This window comes from Oncorhynchus gorbuscha, linkage group LG10, assembly GCF_021184085.1.
Source record: "Oncorhynchus gorbuscha isolate QuinsamMale2020 ecotype Even-year linkage group LG10, OgorEven_v1.0, whole genome shotgun sequence".
Lineage (NCBI taxonomy): Eukaryota > Metazoa > Chordata > Actinopteri > Salmoniformes > Salmonidae > Oncorhynchus > Oncorhynchus gorbuscha.
In genome coordinates this window covers 70,144,897-70,166,855 of record NC_060182.1, presented here as the reverse complement: position 1 = coordinate 70,166,855, position 21,959 = coordinate 70,144,897, and the positions used below count along the sequence as shown (strand labels likewise).

The 21,959-nt window shown below is 42.2% G+C and overlaps 2 protein-coding genes across 4 annotated transcripts; one reads left to right on the top strand and one right to left on the bottom strand.

Annotated features, from left to right (window-relative positions):
• Positions 1-1,541: 1,541 nt before the first annotated feature.
• Positions 1,542-10,330, top strand: angel1 (angel homolog 1 (Drosophila)). 3 transcript variants are annotated; one of them, XM_046366828.1, is made up of 10 exons: positions 1,542-1,902; positions 2,396-3,340; positions 3,466-3,701; positions 3,814-3,883; positions 4,023-4,465; positions 4,593-4,743; positions 4,901-5,011; positions 5,149-5,179; positions 7,258-7,424; positions 7,543-10,330. In XM_046366828.1, exons 1-10 carry the CDS (start codon positions 1,806-1,808, stop codon positions 7,701-7,703), a joined length of 2,412 nt encoding a protein of 803 aa, XP_046222784.1. In that variant the 5' UTR covers positions 1,542-1,805; the 3' UTR covers positions 7,704-10,330. The 3 variants fall into 3 exon arrangements, with proteins under 3 accessions (XP_046222784.1, XP_046222786.1, XP_046222785.1); XM_046366830.1 differs by having other exon boundaries at positions 1,543-1,902; positions 3,287-3,340; XM_046366829.1 differs by having other exon boundaries at positions 1,544-1,902; positions 2,410-3,340.
• A 3,159-nt stretch (positions 10,331-13,489) lies between these two features.
• vash1 (vasohibin 1) lies at positions 13,490-21,849 on the bottom strand. The gene is made up of 7 exons (XM_046364550.1): positions 20,740-21,849; positions 18,392-18,480; positions 17,606-17,662; positions 16,895-16,969; positions 16,032-16,413; positions 14,150-14,259; positions 13,490-13,890 (listed from the first exon to the last, which is right to left on the bottom strand). Exons 1-7 carry the CDS (start codon positions 20,965-20,967, stop codon positions 13,818-13,820), a joined length of 1,014 nt encoding a protein of 337 aa, XP_046220506.1. The 5' UTR covers positions 20,968-21,849; the 3' UTR covers positions 13,490-13,817.
• Between the last annotated feature and the right edge of the window lie 110 nt (positions 21,850-21,959).

Genomic DNA, 21,959 nt, shown 5'->3' with positions numbered 1-21,959 from the left:
ACCTCCGGGTCGCTTCAGAGACTTTGTTTGTTCCCTCGGGGACGAGGGACTTTGTGGTGGGGGGGGCTGTGTAGCGACCCGCACAGACAGCTGTGTGTTATGTGTTAGGCTAGGAGGTGGTTGTGTTGTACTGACCAGTACCCGGCGTTCGCGGGGTCCAACCTGTCAATCAACCTGCTATCTGCCAATCACGGGAATGCCTGGAATGTTCTGATGCCGGGCATCCTGGTGGTTGGCGGAGTGGCGTGGAGGGGGGTTGGGCAGGGGGGTGGAGCATTGGAAGTTAAGACCAGGTTCAGCTTTTGTTCTCTCTCTCTTACGTCTGGGCTTCACAAGAGAAGGTCACGATTGGCTTGTGTCATCTATTCGGCGTGTGCTACGGCCCAAACAGTAGCCTGTGTAAAGTTGGTGTAATAAACCGTCAATTCGTAAACTCAAGCCTCTGTCTGGACAATTGTTCCTTTATGATCTAGTCGGGTCATTACAATATAGTGTTTATCATGAAAAAAAAATATATAAAATATTCCTGGGTAGTACACCATTGAGTATTATAGATTTGGGAGGATTTTCACTGTCAATCCATAAAATTTCTGCATTCACAGTTCCAGACCATAATGTTTACAAATAGGCCCTTTTCCAGTGCACGACACACTGACGTTACGCGACTCTTGGCTGCAACGCACGTGCGTTGTTATTACTTCTCAACCAAATAACTTTTTGGGGTTGTCATGCGCTTACAATAATGTTTCGATTCTTACTTGAACAGTCGCTAAGATTATAGTTGGTTGTGATCTTTGCAAAATAACTTTTTAATGCAGCAGGTAGCTAGAATGCTAACGCTCATTGACTTTGGGCATAGCAAAGGCTAGTCAATGTTTTACTGGTTGAAGTTTAAGTGTTTTTGTAAGCATAATGCAGTTGTTTTGCGATGATGACACAAACATATTAAGCAGGTCATTCATACGAACCTTAAAAGTCAAATTATAATCCAAAATAGTGTGAACTGCACTAATTAGCTGGCATTCCATAAGAACTTGCATATTTTGCCACCATCTCGTGCAGCACTGTTTACAAACACATAAAATGAGTCTATATTCCAACGTGCAGCTTTCTTGTTATCACTATACTGAAGTCTGCCACTGAGACGGTTGTAGTGTATGGGTTCACTTTTTTTTTTAAAGACAATTATACATAATTCATGTGAGCATACCAGTGAGGGGATTCGATTCATCTGGCCCGGACGAAAGTTGATTGCATTCGTTTTGGAACCGGGCTAGCTGCGCTTGGGCATGAGGAACTGGGAACTCCGTGAAAAAACGAAAAAAAAACTCGGAGTAAACATCGGAGTTCTGGAAAAAATTTCCGACATGGAATTCCGAGTTGAATGACCATTCAAAACGATGTTCCCAGTCGGAACTATTTTCTTTCGCCGAGTACCCAGTTGTCTGACTTGCCTAGTTAAATGCTAAATACAAAACGCATTTAAATCAGAAGTCGGAGATTTCCGAGTTCCTAGTTGTTTTGAATAGGGAAAATGCCCACGCTAAATCGTGTCAAAACAAAAGTGACATGTAATTAAGCACATGGCGTAATGAACAGGATTCTTAGTTTTTTCAAAGGTGATTGTTTTTGATAAAACGCGTAATCTGCCTTCCAACTGAAAACTAGTTAGACAATTAAAACATTTTATGGAAATGGATGTTTTGTTGAGAACATGACCTCGTGGCGCAGATTATTGTTCGATTTGAGTAGGGCACTCCTCCCGTTCATATCACGGGCCATAGCCCGGTGCCCCGCGGCTCGGCATGATCGGGTCCGCCCAATCATTGGAGCGGAGCATGATTGGGAGCCTGATATTTTACGGGCTTTACCCGTTGTCACGGCTTATAAACTGCGTCACAGGTAAACCACATACAAACAAAAAACATTTGACACATAGATTGTTGTTTTATTGCCTGTACATTTTCGCCGAACATGATGGCTCGTTTGGGTGCATAAAGTCGAATGGCCGAATAGCTAGCACTAGCTAACTAACTACACGTCTCGTAGCACATATTTAGTTGGAGTCCAATTGTTAATCGATGATTTAACTAAAAGGCTAATCTGGTCTGCTTTAGCTACCGCATGCTATTTGAGTTTGAGCATAATCTAAATAGCAAACACATGGCATTGACATTTTAGCTAGGCGCAATGGATTCCAAATGTACTGCGTGACGTCATATGAGTACCACGTGCATATGTTGTGGTGTGTGCAGTGACTGACAGCTTTTTGTTTGATTTTATGAGGAGTAATGATATAATTGCTTAAAATATTTGTTTTATTATAGATGCATGCAGTAATAATAAGCTAGTGTTTGAACACATATGTAAGTTATCGCACCATTTCTTTATACAGAACCCTTGAAAAAGGGTTCCTCTGTGTCCATTAATGGCAAGAAGGTGTGGGATGGTGAAGTCCCTTCCAAAAGATTTACTAAAACGCAGGCAGGCCTGTTGGATCGGTGGCTTAGTACAAGCAGCGGGCCCACAAAGGCCAAGAAGGATCACAGGAAAGTGACTGGGGAATGGATGAAGGAGAACGGCGCACTAGAAAAGGAGAAGAGTAAAGAGGCAGAGATGAAGAAAAGCACTGTAAAAGAGGTGATGGGGTCTGAACCAGAGAAAGACAGGAAAGAGCCTGTATTCGTAACTCTGGAGGGTCGGCTGCTTGATGGAGTGAAGGAAGAGGAGCCAGAGGTGAGAGACGGCGTGGAGGGGGACGGGGTCAGAGAGGAAGGTCCAAAGCAGCAGGACCAGGAGCAGACTATCCTCTACTCAGAGAAGCTCATGAGGGATGATGGCGTGCAGGAGGCTCCCTGTTCCCCCACAGAGGAGTCTGAGAATAGTAACCCAGCACTGGGGCTAACAACAGAGACATCTGAAGTACAGAATCCATCAGTCAAGGACAGCAGGACAACAGACGATAAAGCGATTGTCCATGTCCTGTTTGAACAGATAGTGGAAAAGATGAGCATGGGAGAGTCAGTAACCAAGGCACAGGTGCAAAAACCGGAGTGGGAGAACCAAACTGCAGCAGGACTAGACTTGAGCTCTTTTGTAGACCCACATGCAAGCACTAGTGAAGTGCCTGCTGAGATATGGGATCCTGGGCTGGACCTGGTCTCCCTTCTCTGTGAGGCAGAGGCCCAGACACAGCCATGGGAGAGTAGGGCTCAGCCCCCACCCAAGGGCTGGCATTTCCCCATCGGCCCTGGCTTGAAAGAGGTGTTGTTCTGCCCTTCCACAGCGTTCCCAAGCATGAGCTACTACCCACATTCACTGGAGAGAGAGACCTTCGAAGGTGAGCATTTTGCATGATATCTGTTACATTAAGTACAGGTTTTTGATTGATTGTTTGTGAACCCACATCACCATCAGAATATCAGTGTTACCGTTTGCTTAGACGTCTCTCTGCTTCCCCCTCAGTGGTGTGGAGGGTGTGGGAGGAACTCAGTGAGACCCACACAGCGCCAGAGCCTCTCCAAAGGCCCCCCTCAGAACCCCGGCCCCTGTTTGACTTCACAGTGATGTCTTACAACATCCTGGCCCAGGACCTGCTGGAGGCCAACCAGGAGCTGTACACACACTGCCATCTAGGGGTGTTGAGCTGGGACTACCGCTTCCCAAACCTCACACAGGAGTTCAAGAAATGGGAACCAGATGTCAGTCTGACCTTACCAAATGAATACAGTAACATCTATTGACACTGTGTTGCTGAACAATTGTCATCGGAGTCTCCTTGTGAATTGAGCTGTATGTTATTCCCATGTGTAGATCCTGTGTCTGCAAGAGGTCCAGGAGAACCACTTTACAGAGCAACTCCATCCTGTCCTTCGTGACATGGGTAGGTCCAAGTTCCTCAGCATCTGTTAATGGCACAATCAAGACCATTGCAGAATAATGCAAGTCAGCTACACTTAGTAACAGACATGTAATAGCTGTTTGTTTATCAATATTTGTAATTTTGTGGTTCAATCCTCAAGGCTACACCTGTGTTTACAAGCGGCGCACCGGCACCAAGACTGACGGCTGTGTGATTTGTTACCGCGGCGACCGTTTCTCCCAGGTGTCAGAGAGTCTGCTGGAGTTCTACAGGCCAGAGTGTGAGCTGCTGGACCGAGACAACGTGGGCATTGTCCTGCTGCTCCAGCCAATTATCACACAGGGGTCAGAAGTCACTGCCAAGGGCCCACCCCTCTGTGTGGCAACCACCCACCTCCTGTTCAACACCAGGAGGGGTGACGTGAAGCTGACCCAGCTTGCAATGCTGCTGGCAGAGATCGACTACATCGTGAGGAACTGCAAGGTGAAGGGAGAGCACTGCAATGTTGTTCTATGTGGAGACTTCAATGCTCTGCCCAACATGCCTCTGTACCAACTGATCACGACAAGACAGCTTTACTATCATGGTCTACCTGCCTGGATGGTGAGCACACTACTCCTATGGAAAATGACTTGTCAATTTTAAGCTACTTAATAATTCAATGGTGAGTTGGTGTTCAGTATGTCACCTTGGCCAATGGGTTCTGTGTTTTGTTTCCTATGTGTGGCAGATATCAGGTCAAGAGGATCTGTCCTACAACATCCATCATAGGAGGGTATTCGCTCCCCTTTGGCCAAGCACCGTGGGCATCGATGACAACTGCCAGTACACAACTGTAGATGAGCCAAAGAGTCAAATCACGTCAACCCAGAGTCCAGAACGTATGTGTCAGTCTTTCTGTTTGGACCATGTCAGGGTGGATTGTTGGTCAAGCTCCCATTATGACAATTGGTCGATTCCATCTTCTCACTCAGTATCTCCATTTAAGTCTTGTGTGTTGGTCTGACTGGCCACTCTATATTTGTTCTGCCTTTGTAGGGAACCTGCAGTACAACCATGGCTTCCTGCGGCGGCTGCGTTTCTGTGAGGCTGCCTGTGTCCGGCCACAGGACCTGGAGCTCATCCCAGGGGTCACTGACAACACACCTGGTAACACACGCACACTAAAACTAAACCCCAGAACATTTCATCTCAACTATACCCACGGCAGGTGAGACCCCAGAGCACAGTTGTGTAGAGAACAGTGAATGACTCCTGTATGTTACTCTTTCACTTATTTCCAATAGATCCTGAGGACAAGCATCCTTCTACAACAAGGTCAGATTTTATGTTCCTTTTCAAAGGGCCACATTTCATGTTCAATTTAGTTTATATGTCATATACACCTGATGTACACAGTGCAATAAAATGCTGACCTGCAGGTTCACCTCTCCACAATGGGAAAGTAATTAAGTGAATAAAACCATACTAAAAGCTCAATTCATAAAAAAAAAAAAATATATATATATATATATTTATTATTATTATTATTATTATTTTTTAAATGCAATTAGAAGGCACTCAACGAATTGAAGTAGGATATTTACAATTGCTGAGGAATTGTGCAATGGATTGTGTTCAGAAATTGTGCACTAATATACACTAATATACAGTTGAAGTCGGAAGTTTGCATACACCTAAGCCAAATACATTTAAACTTAGTTTTTCACAATTCCTGACATTTAATCCTAGTAAAACTTCCCTGTCATAGGTCAGTTATGATCACCACTTTATTTTAAGAATGTGAAATGTCAGAATAGTAGTAGAGAGAATTAGTTATTTCAGCGTTTTATTTCTTTCATCACATTCCCAGTGGGTCAGAAGTTAACACACTCAATTAGTATTTGGTAGCATTGCCTTTAAATAGTTTAACTTGGGTCAAACGTTTTGGGTAGCCTTCCACAAGCTTCCCACAATAAGTTGGGTGAATTTTGGCCCATTCCTCCTGACAGAGCTGGAGTCAGGTTTGTAGGCCCCCTTGCTCGCACATGCTTTTTCAGTTCTGCCCACATATTTTCTATGGGATTGAGGTTAGTGCTTTGTGATGGCCACTCCAATACCTTGACATTGTTGTCCTTAAACCATTTTGCCACAACTTTGGAAGTAAGCTTGGGGTCATTGTCCATTTGGAAGACCCATTTGCGACCAAGCTTTACCTTCCTGACTGATGTCTTGAGATGTTGCTTCAATTTATCCACGTAATTTTCCTTCCTCATGTAGCCATTTATGTTGTGACGTGCACCAGGCCCTCCTGCAGCAAAGCACCCCCACAACATGATGCTGAGACTCCTACGTTTCACGTTGGGATGGTGTTCTTCGGCTTGCAAGCATCCCCCTTTTTCCTCCAAACATAATGATGGTCATAATGGCCAGTTCTATTTTTGTTTCATCAGACCAGAGGACATTTCTCCAAAAAGTATGATATTTGCCCCATGTGCAGTTGCAACCCGTAGTCTGTCTTTTATGGTGGTTTTGGAGCAGTGGCTTCCTTGCTGAGCGGCGTTTCAGGTTATGTCGATATAGGACTCGTTTTACTGTGGATATAGATCCTTTGTACCTGTTTCCTCCAGCATCTTCACAAGGTCCTTTGCTGTTGTTCTGGGATTGATTTGCACTTTTTGCTCCAAAGTACGTTAATCTCTAGGAGACAGAACATTTCTCCATTCTGAGCGGTATGACGGTTGCGTGGTCCCATGGGGTTTATACTTATGTACTTTTGTTTGTACAGATGAACGTGGTACCTTCAGGCATTTGGAAATTGCTCCCAATGATGAACCAGACTTGTGGATCTCTACAATTTCTTTGCTGATGTCTTGGCTGATTTATTTAGATTTTCCCATGATGTCAAACAAAGAGGCACTGTGTTTTCAAGGTAGGCCTTGAAATACATCCACAGGTACACCTCCAATTGACTCAAATGATGTCAATTAGCCCAGAAGCTTCTAAAGCCATGACATCATTTTCTGGAATTTTCCAAGCTGTTTAAAGGCAGTCAATATAGAGGTTGTAAACTTCTGACCCACTGGAATTGTGATACAGTGCATTATAAGTGAAATAATCTGTCTGTAAACAATTGGAAAAATGACTTGTCATGCACGAAGTCGATGTCCTAACCGACTTGCCAAAACTATAGTTTGTTAACAATAAATTTGTGGAGTGGTTGAAAAATGATTTTTAATGACTCCAACCTAAGTGTATGTAAACTTCCGATCTCAACTGTAAATAGGAGTCCAGTAGAAGCAGGCTGTAACGCAACACAATGGGGATAACGTCAAGGGTTTGAATACTTCCTGGAGGCACTCTGACAGTGTTGAATACATGTTAAATGTAATAACATTGTGCATGTCCTTCCTCAGGTTCAGACAGACTATCTCCCATTACCTGAACCTGCGGTCAGCCTACGGCCACTTCATCCCTGGAACAGACCGTGCTGAGGTGACCACGCTGCACTCAGAGGTTGGAGCTACAGTCGACTACATCTTCTACTCTCCAAGGCGTGGCATTTCTGGTGCTGATCAGAAAGGTAAGGGGCATGTATCCAAAGGAAATATATATAAATAGCCATTGATATTGTCCTCCAGTCTAGTAAGTGTATAGAGAAAGAAGAATTGAGAGATGGTGTACCAAAAACGTTGTTTCAGGTGGAGGTCAACGGCAGAGCCAAGGTCTGAAGCTGCTTGGTCGTCTCTCCCTCCTACCAGAGGAGGACCTCTGGTCAATGAACGGTTTACCCAATGAAATGTTCCCCTCTGACCACCTCAGTCTCCTGGCCAAGTTCCAGTTGGACCTGAATCCTGTGTGATTTGGGCTGTCTATGGTCAATGAAGAATCAGGAGGACAGAGGTCAAGCATTTAAACATTTTTGTTCAAACCTTACATGATTTGCCCATGGCACAATTCCATGTTTTAAAAGTGAATACTTACTTGGTCCCTGGGGCTCAGAGAGTTTTGAGTCCCATCTAATACTCTGCTTGTTTCCTACCTGAAGAAAAACTACTCAGCCCAATTTCCAGAAGAGATGGGATGTCCTCTGAATTATATTTGTTTACATGTATAGAGAGAAAAAAATAACCAAAAAGGTTAGATTCAGTTAGTTGGAGTTTTTGACAAATGCTCTTACTGTTAAGATAAGAATACAAGAAGCTTTTAGATTTAGAAGTTTATGGGGATTTTGTTTACTCAGTTTGTTCACAATCTGCTACACTAGTAAATTGGAACATTTGTCTTAAAACATTTACAAACTGTGAAATAATTGAATGTCAATGTTTTCTATTTATTTAGCTGTTTTCCCCCCTATCCTCTGGCTTTGGTCCAGTCAGTATTATTTGTTCAAGTGGTGTGGTAGAAATCTTAAATAAATCTAACAATAGCTTGGCAGTCTAATTAGGGTGATCTACATCATCTTTGGGTGTTAAAATTGTGACCTGAATGTTGGCAGTGCCACACTGAGATGGAAGCTCTCTCGCTCTACTGAGGCACACTGTCAAGGAGAAGATGAGTGTGGCTGGCTGAGGCATGAATCAATTATTCATTCAGGTTGCAGGGAGGGAGCGTTCATGCATGCTAGGGCACTGTCGGGGATTCTGTCTGTGTGTGTGTGTGTGTGTGTGTGTGTGTGTGTGTGTGTGTGTGTGTGTGTGTGTGTGTGTGTGTGTGTGTGTGTGTGTGTGTGTACTGCAGTCTAGACCAGGGTTTTCCCAACTCAGTCCTACGACTCCCCCTGGGTGCACGTTTTTGCCCTAGCAATACATAGCCGATTCAAATCATCAAAATTTGAGTTGGTTATTTGAATCAGCTGTGTAGTGCTTGGGCAAAACCAAAAGGTACACCGTGCAGGGGGGTTCCCAGGACTGAGTTTGGGAAAGCCTGGTCTAGAGGAACAGCCAACAGACTCCTGTCAACACTAAGACCTCTAGTTATAGCTCACTGGAATGACACAAATGTCAAGGTCTGACACTTCCTTTAGTCTAACTACAATAAATCAGGTGTTCTCTCTCAGGTCTTTCGGGGAATTATTTTCTGTCTCATAATGAATCACTGAAAGTTTTTAAACACAAGTTAGCAGGCAGTGGGTTGAGTGTGTAAGAATTCCAGGATTTACCTTAACCTATGAGTTTAACTGTGCTGCACAAAAATATATTTCCCGTGGCACAAAACACATGCACTGAGGAGAAATGGTCAGTAGGTTTTTCAAAGTAGGCCACTATTCCTTCTGTCTTCATTCCATAAACAGTGGTGGGGGAGGTAGTACCTAGTGTTTGTTACCTCTGGGCTTCTGTCTCTTCATACATTTGAAATCATTCTTGCCACTGAACATTACCAACCCTACCCCCAACTTAACAAACCTATTTCAACTGCAGTTGTGATTCCTTTAAACACTTGCATTTCACATACCATACCTACATGATGTACATTCAGCTATAGCATATACTAACAGGAGCCATTTCATAAGAGAACAGTCCCCAGCTACTCTTGTGCTACTGTATATAAGAGCTATCAAAATCTCCCTGGTCTGAACATGAAACGGTAACAGAGGCTGTTTGTTCAGGAGAGCAACAACCATGGCAGTCTTCTGTACTCGTATGATGAAATATGTCAGGTTAGCAGGGTTTAGTTAGTTAAGCCTTGTTAGCCGATTGCAGTGCTGTCAGGTAGACTATCCATTCAGCCAGGCTTCCATTAGACTTAATTGATTTGTGTAGCAGAATCCTTGGGCGCCAGCACAGTACAATTGACTTGTACAACCCATGCTGGTTGCTAGCACTGGCATCTCTCCAAAAGCATGTGATGAATGGGAAAAGAGGTATGTTAATCACTCAAATGTTACACCATTTGTTTTCAACAAATCTGGTCAAATACCAGTTCCTTGTTTATTTCAGTTTCAAGTGTCACAAAGCCATACGGGTGATTTACGGTTACAATATTTCAGATGACATGTATTAATATAGTGTCATCACCACATCTTTGCACTAAGGAACAAAAACAGACCACATTGCAATGAAAGGAGGAAATATCAAAACCTCTGATTTCATGTCTTGGAGCCCAAAATGGGCTCGGTCGAATGTCTCACAGTGTATCAGCGGGCAACAGAATATACAGAAAATTCTAATGAGTATAGCTGCAAACAAATGTTGTTCATTGTCTTACTGTATGGTCCCCCAGTACACATATCCTCAGTATCGGATTTGTATTAAGCTTTCTTTGAAGACAATTAAAGGAGGAAATGTTAGTCACTCTTTAGTCCAGGCTACACTGCCCAGTTTGGACTCTTGGTTGGCATGTAGGCTATCAGTTTGTCCTCCATGTCCTTCGCACCCAGTTTATTTATACCGTATCGGTCATTGATTTTTAACTACATTTTGTCCACTGTTGTATTTTGTCGATCTCTAAATATAGTTGAAGCTTGCTAATAAACTTTCAGCAATCTGACCCATGTCAATGAGTTAGATAAATCCTAGCAACAACAGACACACTGGGAGGAAAGTGAGAGGAGTTGACTTTAAATCAATAGAAAGCCTTACAACATGATAAAAGGACAATTACAATATTTTGGCACAAGACAACAACCTGTGTTTATGGTATTGAAATTAAAGTGGACTAAAGGAATCCCAACCAACCCATTTCAATGTGATCTGTGGCAATATTTAGAAACGTGGTGCGGACTTCAATTTCTCAAATGCTCGGTAATAATAAAAATTGAGGCTAGTATAAAATTACAGAAACTCTGGCCTAAATGCCATATAAAAATGCAGATGAGAATACTGCAAACAAATCTCTTTGCACCTTGAATACAACTGTTTAATATTTAGAGTAGCTAGACAACCACACTAAGGCTGTGTGTTAAAATAAGAACAAGGTTATTTATACTGAACAAAAACTAAATATATCAGTCCATGTCAATATAAAAAAAAGCAACTGCTGCCTTCAAAATGCCTATTTCATCAATAATAATGACAGCATTTTTTTTTTAAATCACCTGCAATGTAATCGTTCACAATTGGACAAAAACATTTTGTGCATGTGAGGTTGTCTCATGAGTGACCACAAAATTCTAAACTTCTGTCGACCACAGTGACCACTTTCTCTTACTATCCTAAAAGGAATCCACACTTCTCATGCTTTGGAAGGTTTATATAGACTACTGCACGCTGAATTACCCCATATTCAATCATGTGTAATCAATAGCAGAACATACAAATACGAGAGTAAGGTGTAGATCACTCAGTTTGCTGGCTATTTGGGATAGAACAGATGGTACAGTATGTTTTGCTAGTGAAATGGAAGATAAACTATTCATCCAGTAACACTTGTTTTCTTTATCACTGTCTATTAAAATGTTCATTAAAAGGCACAAGGTATGTGGATTGCAAACTACACTACAAAAGCGGTTACTATCCAGTAGAGCTAAAATAAATATTTACACACTTAAAGTACAACATGGAGACAGATTGCAATTCTTAATAACTGACAACATGGATCTCTTCTGTGATATGTCAAATTACTCATTTTTACACCTTACACAGCTTAAGCTAAATGTAACATTGCATATTAACCCATCTTTAAAAACATGAGCCATACCTGTTTAGCCTTTGGGAATTCCTTAAATGCTGCCTGAACCAATCTTATTGTAGAATGAACTATAAAAGAACGGTGTCACTACCAAGCTTCCGGATTTATAAAAAGCCTGGTAGCAACCTAGAAACACAGAGCTGCTGAATGGCCCATGCCACGTTTTTGGAAATAATTTTATAACTAATTTCATACAATTCTACAAATTTTGTCAGGGGGGTTTTTTGTGTGCAGTTTACAGCTAATGTCCTGCAATTCTACACATTTTGCCATAGGGTCGAGAGAAATGTTTGCCGTTTTTAATATGTCAGAGTGACTAACAAAATCAATGGGGGGGTCCCCAGTTGGTAATTCGATCAGGATTACTAGAAGTTTAGATAGCTGCCCGCTAGACTAATTTACCAATCTAAAAATATTTAGCTGACATGGGTTCATTTAGTGACTTCCAGTGACTGACGCAAGAGAAAAACTGCTGATGCACAACCACATCTTGAAATTGCACCATGTTTATTCTACCTCTCAAACGTAAGTTGAGATCCCACTGAGAACAAAATAATAATAAGTAGGCCTGTGGAATTGATCCTACACAAGGGTTTGATATCCCCTGGTGTAAAACGAGTGTTCGATATCCCCAAAGTTGAGCATTGCGAGACCTTAGAATTATAGGCTTTTGAACATACAGTACCAGTCAAAAGTTTGGGCACACCTAATTTCTTTATTTTTGCTATTTTCTACATTGTTAAATAATACTATGAAACTATGAAATAACACATATGGAATCATGTAGTAACCAAAAAAAGTGTTTATCAAATCAAAATGTATTTTATGTTTGAGATTCTTCAAAGTAGCCACCCTTTGCCTTGATGGCAGCTTTGCACACTCTTGGCATTCTCTCAACCAGCTTCATCAGGAAGTCACCTGGAATGCATTTCAATTAACAGGTGTGCCTTGTTAAAAGTTCAGTTGTGGAAATCCTTTCCTTCTTAATGAGTTGAGCCAATCAGTTGTGTTGTGACAAGGTATGGGTGATATACAGAGGATAGCCCTATTTGGTAAAATACCAAGTCCATATTATGGCAATAACAGCTCAAATAAGCAAAGAGAAATGACAGTCTATCATTACTTTAAGACATGAAGGTCAGTCAATCATTACTTTAAGACATGAAGGTCAGTCAATATGGAAAATGTCAAAAACCATCAACCGCTATGATGAAACTGGCTTGCATGAGGACCGCCACAGGAAAGGAAGAACCAGAGTCACCTCTGCTGCAGAAGACAAGTTCATTAGAATTAACTGCACCTCAGATTTCAGCCAAAATAATTGCTTCCCAGAGTTTAAGTAACAGACATGTCAACTTAAACTGTTCAGAGGAGACTGCGTAAATCAGGCCTTCATGGTCAAATTGTCGCAAAGAAACCACTACAAAAGGACATGAATAAGAAGAAGAGACTTGCTTGGGCCAAGAAACACGAGCAATGGACATTTGACCGGTGGAAATCTGTCCTTTGGTCTAATGATTCCAAATCTGAGATTTTTGGTTCCAACCACCGTGTTGTTGTGAGATGCAGAGTAGGTGAACGGATGATCTCCACATGTGTGGTTCCTACCGTGAAGCATGGAGGAGGAGTTGTGATGGTGCTTTGCTAGAGACACTGTCAGTGATTTAGAATTCAAGGCATGCTTAACTAGCATGGCTACCACAGCATTCTGCAGCGATGCGCCATCCCATCTGGTTTCCACTGAGTGGCACTATCATTTGTTTTTCAACAAGACAATGACCAAGGAGAGTGATGGAGTGCTGCATCAGATAACCTGTCCTCCACAATCACCCAACCTCAACCCAGTTGAGATGGTTTTGGTGGAGTTGATGGAACTCCTTCAAGACTGTTGGAAGAGCATTCCTCATGAAGCTGGTTGAGAGAATGCCTAGAGTGTGCAAAGCTGTCATCAAGGCAAAGGGTGGCTACTTTGAAGAATATAAAATATATTTTGGGGTTACTACATTATTCCATATGTGTTATTTCATAGTTTTGATGTCTTCACTATTATTCTACAATGTAGAAAATAATAAAAATAAAGAAAACCCCTAGAATGAGTAGGTGTCCAAACTTTTGACTAGTACTGTACATTTAGTCAATAATCAGTTATAGACATGGCCATGCTCTGTACAGTATACCTCATGTTTGTTGAATGCAAAATACCCCAAATAAATTGCTTACACGGTACAAACCTATTTGGAAAACTGAACACAAAAGCCCCATTCCCCAGAACAAACCTTTTGTCAGACAGAACCCCACCATTCTAAGATCTTGTTTTGCAGAATGATTTTATGAAGTGAAATCCTCCTCACACTCGAATCTGATATCCATTCATGTCTGGTGGCGGCTTCGGATCAAGAACTTTCTTCTCTCCAGATGGACTGTAAACCCCCAAAAAAGATATATATGATTTCTCATGACACAGATTAAAACTGAGAGATTACTGTTCAAAGATTCCTCTTGAACTACACCATCATAGGACTTATAGCCTCTAGTGCTTGTTCAGATCAGTGCAGGGCCATCTCCACTACAGCTAGCATCTTGTTTATTGACTTAACGAGTATTTACTGTGCTGTCAGGGAGACTATAGTGAGACTAAGCAGCTCCTGATATCTGACTATAGTGCACAATCAGTATTACCGTCTCTCGATGCGGCTGTTCCTGCGCATGGGGCTGCCTGGGTTACGGAGGGGCGAGCCCATGCTACTCTTCCTGTCTTTGGTGGGTGAAGGGGGCGCAGCCTTTCCAATCTGAAAGACAATCACACAGTTCTGTTTACCTCACAGTAACAACAAGGGGCAACACAAAGATAGAGGTACAAATGCTTACAAGTTGAGTTCTGGTCATATCCACCGTGTAGACTAAGGAGAAGTGCAATTCTCCAATTACTAAACATTTATTTTAAAATTCAGCACACCATTTATGCAGAGTAGGGAGGAGGAAGGACACATGCTTATAGATAGATACACACACACAGATCATCAGCTTTCAATTACTTAGAGTAGTGCTAAGGTGAGCAAGCACGTCAGTGAGAGGCCCTAATGTGCTAAAGGAGGCACAGTTTTGACGGTGATGACGGTAAAATCGCCCCCATCTTTAATGTGATTGTGAGTGCGGCCATTGGGTGAGAGCCCTCGCTATAAACGATCAGCCATTGATTGATTGTGGCAGCCATGCGTGACTCACAATGGAGCAGAGAAATGTCATCACATTAGTTATTATTATTCACAGGGTCCTGCGTAAGGCTCCTTTCATTACTGTTTGGGATGATAGCCCATGAGAGGTCATCATTTGAGGATGATAGCTCCTGAATTGGCAGGTCAACTCCATATCATCATGCATGACGGGTCAAAAGGAGGTCAGCAACTCTGTGATTAAGGGCTTTCCATCTGCTAAGGATGGATTCACATTCAACGATCCCCTTGTGCTTCCCTCTCACATAGATTCAGATCTAATGTAGCTCACATGCATCCCAATTTCATTTGACACTAATCTAAATTCAGTGCTGGTACAGTGATATGCTGCAGACTAATTCAGTCTCAGTTGGATCCAGTGGTGTAAAGTAAAAATACTTTACTAAAGTCGTTTTTATTTTATTTACAGTATATATCTGGACATTACTATTTGTATTTATTTGACAACTTTTACTTCACTACATTTTTTAAATATATGTTTTTATTTTACCTTTATTTAACTAGGCAAGTCAGTTAAGAACAAATTCTTATTTTCAATGACGGCCTAGGAACAGTGGGTTAACTGCATGTTCAGGGGCAGAACGACAGATTTGTACCTTGTCAGCTCGGGGGTTTGAACTTTCAACCAGTTACTAGTCCAATGCTCTAACCACTAAGCTACCCTGCATTCCTAAAGAAAATGATGTACTTTTTACTCCATACGTTTTCCCTGACATCCAAAAGTACTTGTTACTTTTGTATTAATTTAGCAGGACAGGACATTTGTCTAATTCACACACTTATCAAGAAAACATCCCTGGTCATCCCTACTGCCTCTGATCTGGTGGACAAAACACATGCTTTGTTTGTAAATTATGTCTGAGTGTTGGAGCGTGCCCCTGGCTATCCGTAAATTTTAAAAACAAGGAAATGGTGCCTTCTGGTTTGCATTAATATAAGATATTTGAAATTATTTATACTTTTACTTCTGATACTTAAGTATATTTTAGCTGTTACATTGACTTTTGATACTTAAGTATATTTAAAAACAAATACTTTTAGACTTTTACTCTAGTAGTATTTTACTGGGTGACTTTTTTTTGTCATTTTCTATCACGGTATCTTTACTTTTACTCAAGTATGACAGTACTTTTTCCACCACTGGTTGGAGCTAATGCAATCACTAGAATTCTCTAATAAGGAAGCTGACTGGTTTGGTTCATGGACATTTTCCATCTCAGTCCCCAGGATCCTTCCTGGATGTGTGAACATGTCCTGCTTTAGTGCTGTACATCCCATCACACCCCAACACTCTTTAACAGATGATCTCTGTATCCCTGGTCCTGTACCTTCAGCCTCATGTCCCGGGTGTGTCTCTCCAACTCTCTCCGCAGCTCCTCCTTGGTCAGTTTGTCCACGTCTATTATGGAGTGTTTCCAGTCTATCTGTTCCACACTGTGGGGGTCATGGGACACATACTGACCAATCTTCACCTTCCTCAAGGTGTGCCAGTAGCCCCTGTAGGCCCCCTCAAACTCCTGCACCAGGTCAGCCAGCGTGCGGAACTCCAGGGGTTTGAACATGAGGTCCTCCCGCCGGCTGATGCCCAGTGCTCCGAAGCGGCCACCGCTGTGCATCCCCAGCACGATGTGGCAAAAGTGGTTCCCTGAGAACTGCGTCTTAAAGCTGAGGGGGAAGCGCTCCACACCCGGCATGCTGTTGCTGAGGTAACTGGGACAGGCAAGGTCAAGGAAATGGAAACCCCTATTATAACTTACCTGGTTGTATGCTCACACTGGACTGCTCCTTTACAGGGTAACATAGACAACAACAGTTTTCCAGCTCCAATGATCTGGTTTTTAAACAAGAATACATTAGTCACATACAGTAGTCTCAGACAGTAAGCACACGAGTCTGTTCTAATCACATAATACTTGGATGCCCTGGTTGTGCCCATAAAGCTTTGTCTTATCTAAATCCCTGTTACCACACTGTTTGGGGAATCACTCTGGGTTATTTTTAGTTTCCCATAAACACAGTTGGAAAACAACATTTCCAGGTCATCATTTATTCTCACCCCATTCCCAAATCTCCAAAATTTGACCAAAAAAGTATGTGCAGGTAAAAACACGGGCATAAGAAACTCATTACAATTTCCACGTGCTGTCAGTGTGACCCATGGAATTCCTAAGCTAATTAAAGGAAAGGATACATTCCAAGGATCACTGCCTCCAGACACTTGATTGGTAGTGACTCCCGGATCATCTCCTTGGCGATGTCCATCAACCTACACAGAATTTGAGGGTTAGAATACACCTGAAGGAAAAGCAACAAAATAGTCTACACTAAGGTAATAATTCCAAACATAGATTCTAAATGGCCTGAAGGACATTAGCACACATTGCAGGACATGTGCATGCATGCAAAGAGAAAATTATTATCTCCTTTAGGCAAAACTATTGATTACTAAAAATCTCAAAGCTTAGAAAACTGCCACTTTGAGAAATAAAATCGTCTGGTGCCAAATGTCACAAACTGAGTGGATGAGCAAGAAGAATGTACTAGAAGCTCCTGCCCGGGAAACAGATCCTATTAGACTATGATAACAGTTCCTGTTCCCTCAGTCCTGGGGTGCAACAGACATACAGCTGATCCAGATATCCAGTTCCTTCAGCTTCTGTCATGATCAGCGCAACTAGGAAGCAATTGGTAAACATCCTCAGCTGCTTCTTCTGTTTGCTGCCTCTGTGGCCTCTCTGCAGCTCCAGGAAAAGCTATTTCGTCAAACCCTGAGATTCTCTCTGGCAGACAACAGTCATGTCATTTACACTGTCTGACATTTACAAACACTTAGGATCATCAAAGAGCTAAGCTAAAACGAAACGTTAGGAAACATTCATTGGATAGAAGAATCTGTGCTTACGCAGTAAGAGGCCTGCTCTTCTTGATTTCAAAAAACTGTGTTCCTGTGTGATTGTACCTGTAGGATATTGTTAAGTACAAAGAATGCAGAGGGAGTGAAACAACATGAAACTGTTCAAACACAACTAAACATATTCTCATGGAGAATAAAACCATGTTAAGTGATTTCTGATATTCATACATCCTCGTTTGTGAATTATGGATGAGCTTCTTGAGCTGAGAGGTGCTAATGTTTATGCTGAAAATAGATTATAGCCTAAACATGGCCTACATTCTGAGATGTTGTGACATGTTTAGGACATACATATCGTCTTAAAAAGTCAGAGTCAAACAAGTATAAAGTATATATGAACTATTATACTGGTCAGTCACCACCATAATACTTATTCACTACATCTACTGTGTGTGGGCCAGTTTCCAATAGCATGGAATCAGCTTGTGCCTATATCTATGAATTATGTATGAAGCTTAAAGCAATACATAATACAGTGCATGGCTAACACATATTTCAGAAAACCCATCTTGAATTCAAACCCAGAGCATAGTGTGCTTGCATCATGCATGGAATTGAGTTTGTTTGCTCAACCTAATGTATATTTTGTTGACATATCTGGATATGTCCTAAACTGTTCAGCCCACCCTGTCAATCATAAAAACTGACCATGACAAACAACTGCACCTTGAGGTCCAATGAAGAATCATAGCTTTATCTAGACTACCTGGGCTATCATTGGTTCAGAGCTTGGCAATAGTGACAAGCAGTTCTACCATTCCAGGCAAAGGATACTGCAAATCCCTGATATATTTCTGTATGGCTTCTAGGCGCTGTGGGATACTGGTGGTCGGCTGGTATGTAGGCACACTCAGTGTTGGAATCTATGGGGGAGAGGCAGAGCACAACCAGAGGCATTAATATCACACAATCCCTATATTTACAGAGTTGGAGAATGTCCACTTGTTTAACCTAACAACCATGTTTTTTTTTTACTTTTAACCCATGATCATTATCTTAATGGTTCCCTATGGCGAGTCTATGGATGGCAGGTAGCCTAACGGTTAAGTGTGATGGGGTTTAACTGAAAGGTTGCTGTGACAATCTAGTGACATTTTTAACTGCGTGGTCTGTAATGTATATATTTGACAGCTTTATCCACTTGGTTTTGGTCCGAAAATAATGTAATTTTGTATCATGAAATTCCTATCTGGAATGTGCAGTCGGAGACACACTTAGTATACTTAACGAAAACAAACACCCCATCATTGACAATAGTCCGTGGATGTCTTCAAGCATACAGTGCCTTCGGAAAGTATTCAGACCCCTTGACTTTTTCCACATTTTGTTACGTTACAGGCTTAAAATGGATTAAATTGTTTTTTTTCATTGTCAATCTACACAAAATACGCCATAATGACAAAGCAAAAACAGGTTTTTAGAATAAAAAACTGAAATATTACATAAGTATACAGACCCTTTACTTAGTACTTTGTTAAAGCGATTACAGCCTCACATCTTCTTGGGTATGACGCTACAAGCTTGGCACACCTGTACTTGGGGAGTTTCTCCCATTCTTCTTTGCAGATCCTCTCAAGCTATGTCAGGTTGGATGGGGAGCATTGCTGCACATCTATTTTCAGGTCTCTCCGGAGATGTTCGATCGGGTTCAAGACCAGGCTCTGACTGGGCCAGTCAAGGATATTCAGAGACTTGTCCCAAGGCCATTCCAGCATTGTCCTGGCTGTGTGCTTAGGGTCGTTGACCTTTTGGAAGGTGAACCTTCGCCCAGTCTGAGGTCCTAAGCACTCTGGAGCAGGTTTTCATCAAGGATCTCTTTGTACTTTGCTCCATTCATCTTTCCCTCGATCCTGACTAGTCTCCCAGTCCCTGCCGCTGAAAAACATACCCAAAGCATGATGCTGCCACCACCATGCTTCACCGTAGGGATGGTGCCAGATTTCCTCCAGACGTGATGCTAGGCATTCAGGCCAAGGAGTTCAATCTTGTTTCTCATGGTCTGAGATTCCTTTAGGTGTCTTTTGGCAAGGTCCAAGCAGGCTGTTGTGTATTTTACTGAGGAGTGGCTTCCGTCTGGCCACTCTACCATAACGACCTGATTGGTGGTGTGCTGCAGAGATGGTTGTCCCTCTGGAATCTCCACAGTGGAACTCTGTCAGAGCGACCATCGGGTTCTTGATCACCTCCTTGACACAATCCTGTCTCGGAGCTCGACAGACAATTCCTTTGACCTCATGGCGCGGTTTTTGCTCTGACATGCACTTTCAACTGTGAGACCTTATATAAACAGGTCTGTGCCTTTCCAAATCATGTCCAATCAATTGAATATACCACAGGTGGACTCCAATCAAGTTGTAGAAACATCTCAAGGATGATCAATGGAAACAGGATGCACCTGAGCTCAATTTTGTGTCTCATAGCAAAGGGTCTGAATACTTATGTAAATAAGGTATTTCAGTTTTATTTTTAATATATTTGCTAAAATGTCTAAAAACCTGTTTTTGCTTTGTCATTATGGGATATTGTGTGTCGCTTGATGAGGAAATGTTTTTATTTAATCCATTTTAAAATAATACTGAAACGTAACAAAATGTGGAAAAGGGGAAGGTGTCTGAATACTTTCCAAATGTACTATATAGTCAATTAACTTTGCATGTATGGTTGATTTACTGAATGTATTATATCCAGGTGTGTAGAAGGCATGGACAGCTCAACTGGATTCTGCATGCCTGTATGTTGCATGACAGAAATATGTAGCGTTTAAATGACCGTTGTACAATTAGACGGGCCGTAACTGAATCACTCCGTTACCATCATTCTGCATAATCAGCTATTCACTCTATTGTCAGTAAGTGTGAATTTGATGAAGTTCATGTAGCATAATATACTAAGCCCATGCTATGGAAAATATATCCTCCTGAACCGTTCACTGTATGTTTATCTCAATCTTGAATGATGGTTTACTTTAAATGTGACTGGTGTGCATATTACTGAAACAGTGTCTAGGCCTATATTTCAGGGGGGGGGGGCTATTGACAAAGTCTGCGTACGAGTGCAGCCTGTAGAGTTCTCAACAGTCAGGCAGGGTGTCTAGCTAGGTCAGGACTTCACCTTCATCCTACCTTGGGCAGATCACTGGCTCCCCGGATGCGTTTCCCTATGGCCTCACCATCAGGGTGAATCCGGGCCACATGCCTCCACATCTGCTCCCAAGTCTCCTCATCCACCGGTAGGCCTCCCCTGTTCACAAAGAAGGGCACCCCTCCATCCCGCAAGTCCTCTTCCCCTTCATCCTCCTGCTCCTCATCTCTCTCCTCCACCCCCACACACCCCACTGTGGTCCTCAGCATCCCGCCACACAACGGGCCCAAGTCCTGGAACCTGGCTGGCACAAATGGCTTACAGCCTCGCCCTATAACTGTCAATCTGATTGCAGTTTCTCAGCAAGTAACACTCCCACAGCAGGTGAGAAACATGAGCAATTCATGACCCACTGGATATGTAGGACTTTGCAAAACTGCAGGCTATTAGCTATTCAAATACTGTGCCTCTCATGAACAAAATGGCACACTGACTTGAAAATATGTTCCATATGTTGTTACAATTGTCCACTTAAATTGTCAGATGAGTTCAACTTCAAAAACATTAACAAACGCTTCCAAAATCAGAGATTAAAGGGAATTTTTGCTACCTCAATAGTCATAATCACTATCTGATCAACATGGTTATTGGCACTTTATAAAAATCACAATGATCTATAAGATGCAAGTCAAGTATATCACTGAAAAACATGAAACTACACAAAATTTATCAAAACTAGAAAAGGCGTGAATTGGCAGCCAACATTAAACACACTATACTAGGCCTGCAACATTGATGATAAATTCAGCACCTTGGAAATAATAAATACACACAATGCCTACAACATAACGGGGAAAGAATAGCAGTCTTCCAACAGGGTAGGCCACAACAAACTACCTTATTACAAATCACTAATACCCGGCACCGTTATCCCAGAGCGGGGATTCCGTCTATATCCAAAACGCCGGGAAAGATTCGATTGGACATTTCTTCGACACTCTGCTTAGCCGGTGGCGAATTTCAGTCTAGTCCATTTGACATCATATTCTTCTTGTCAGTCCAAGTCATTGTCCAGTTTGAACGCCCATGGCTTCACAGTAGCGAGTGCTGATCTCACGCCTGCTACAATATTGCGCCGCTCAGACACTCCCAGAACCCAGCAGCTGCGCATGCTCTATCTGACGGATTACATCTTCCACGACATGCACATGTCGTCTACTGTGGGTGGCGTCAGCCAAACAAAATTACTCCTCTATTACAG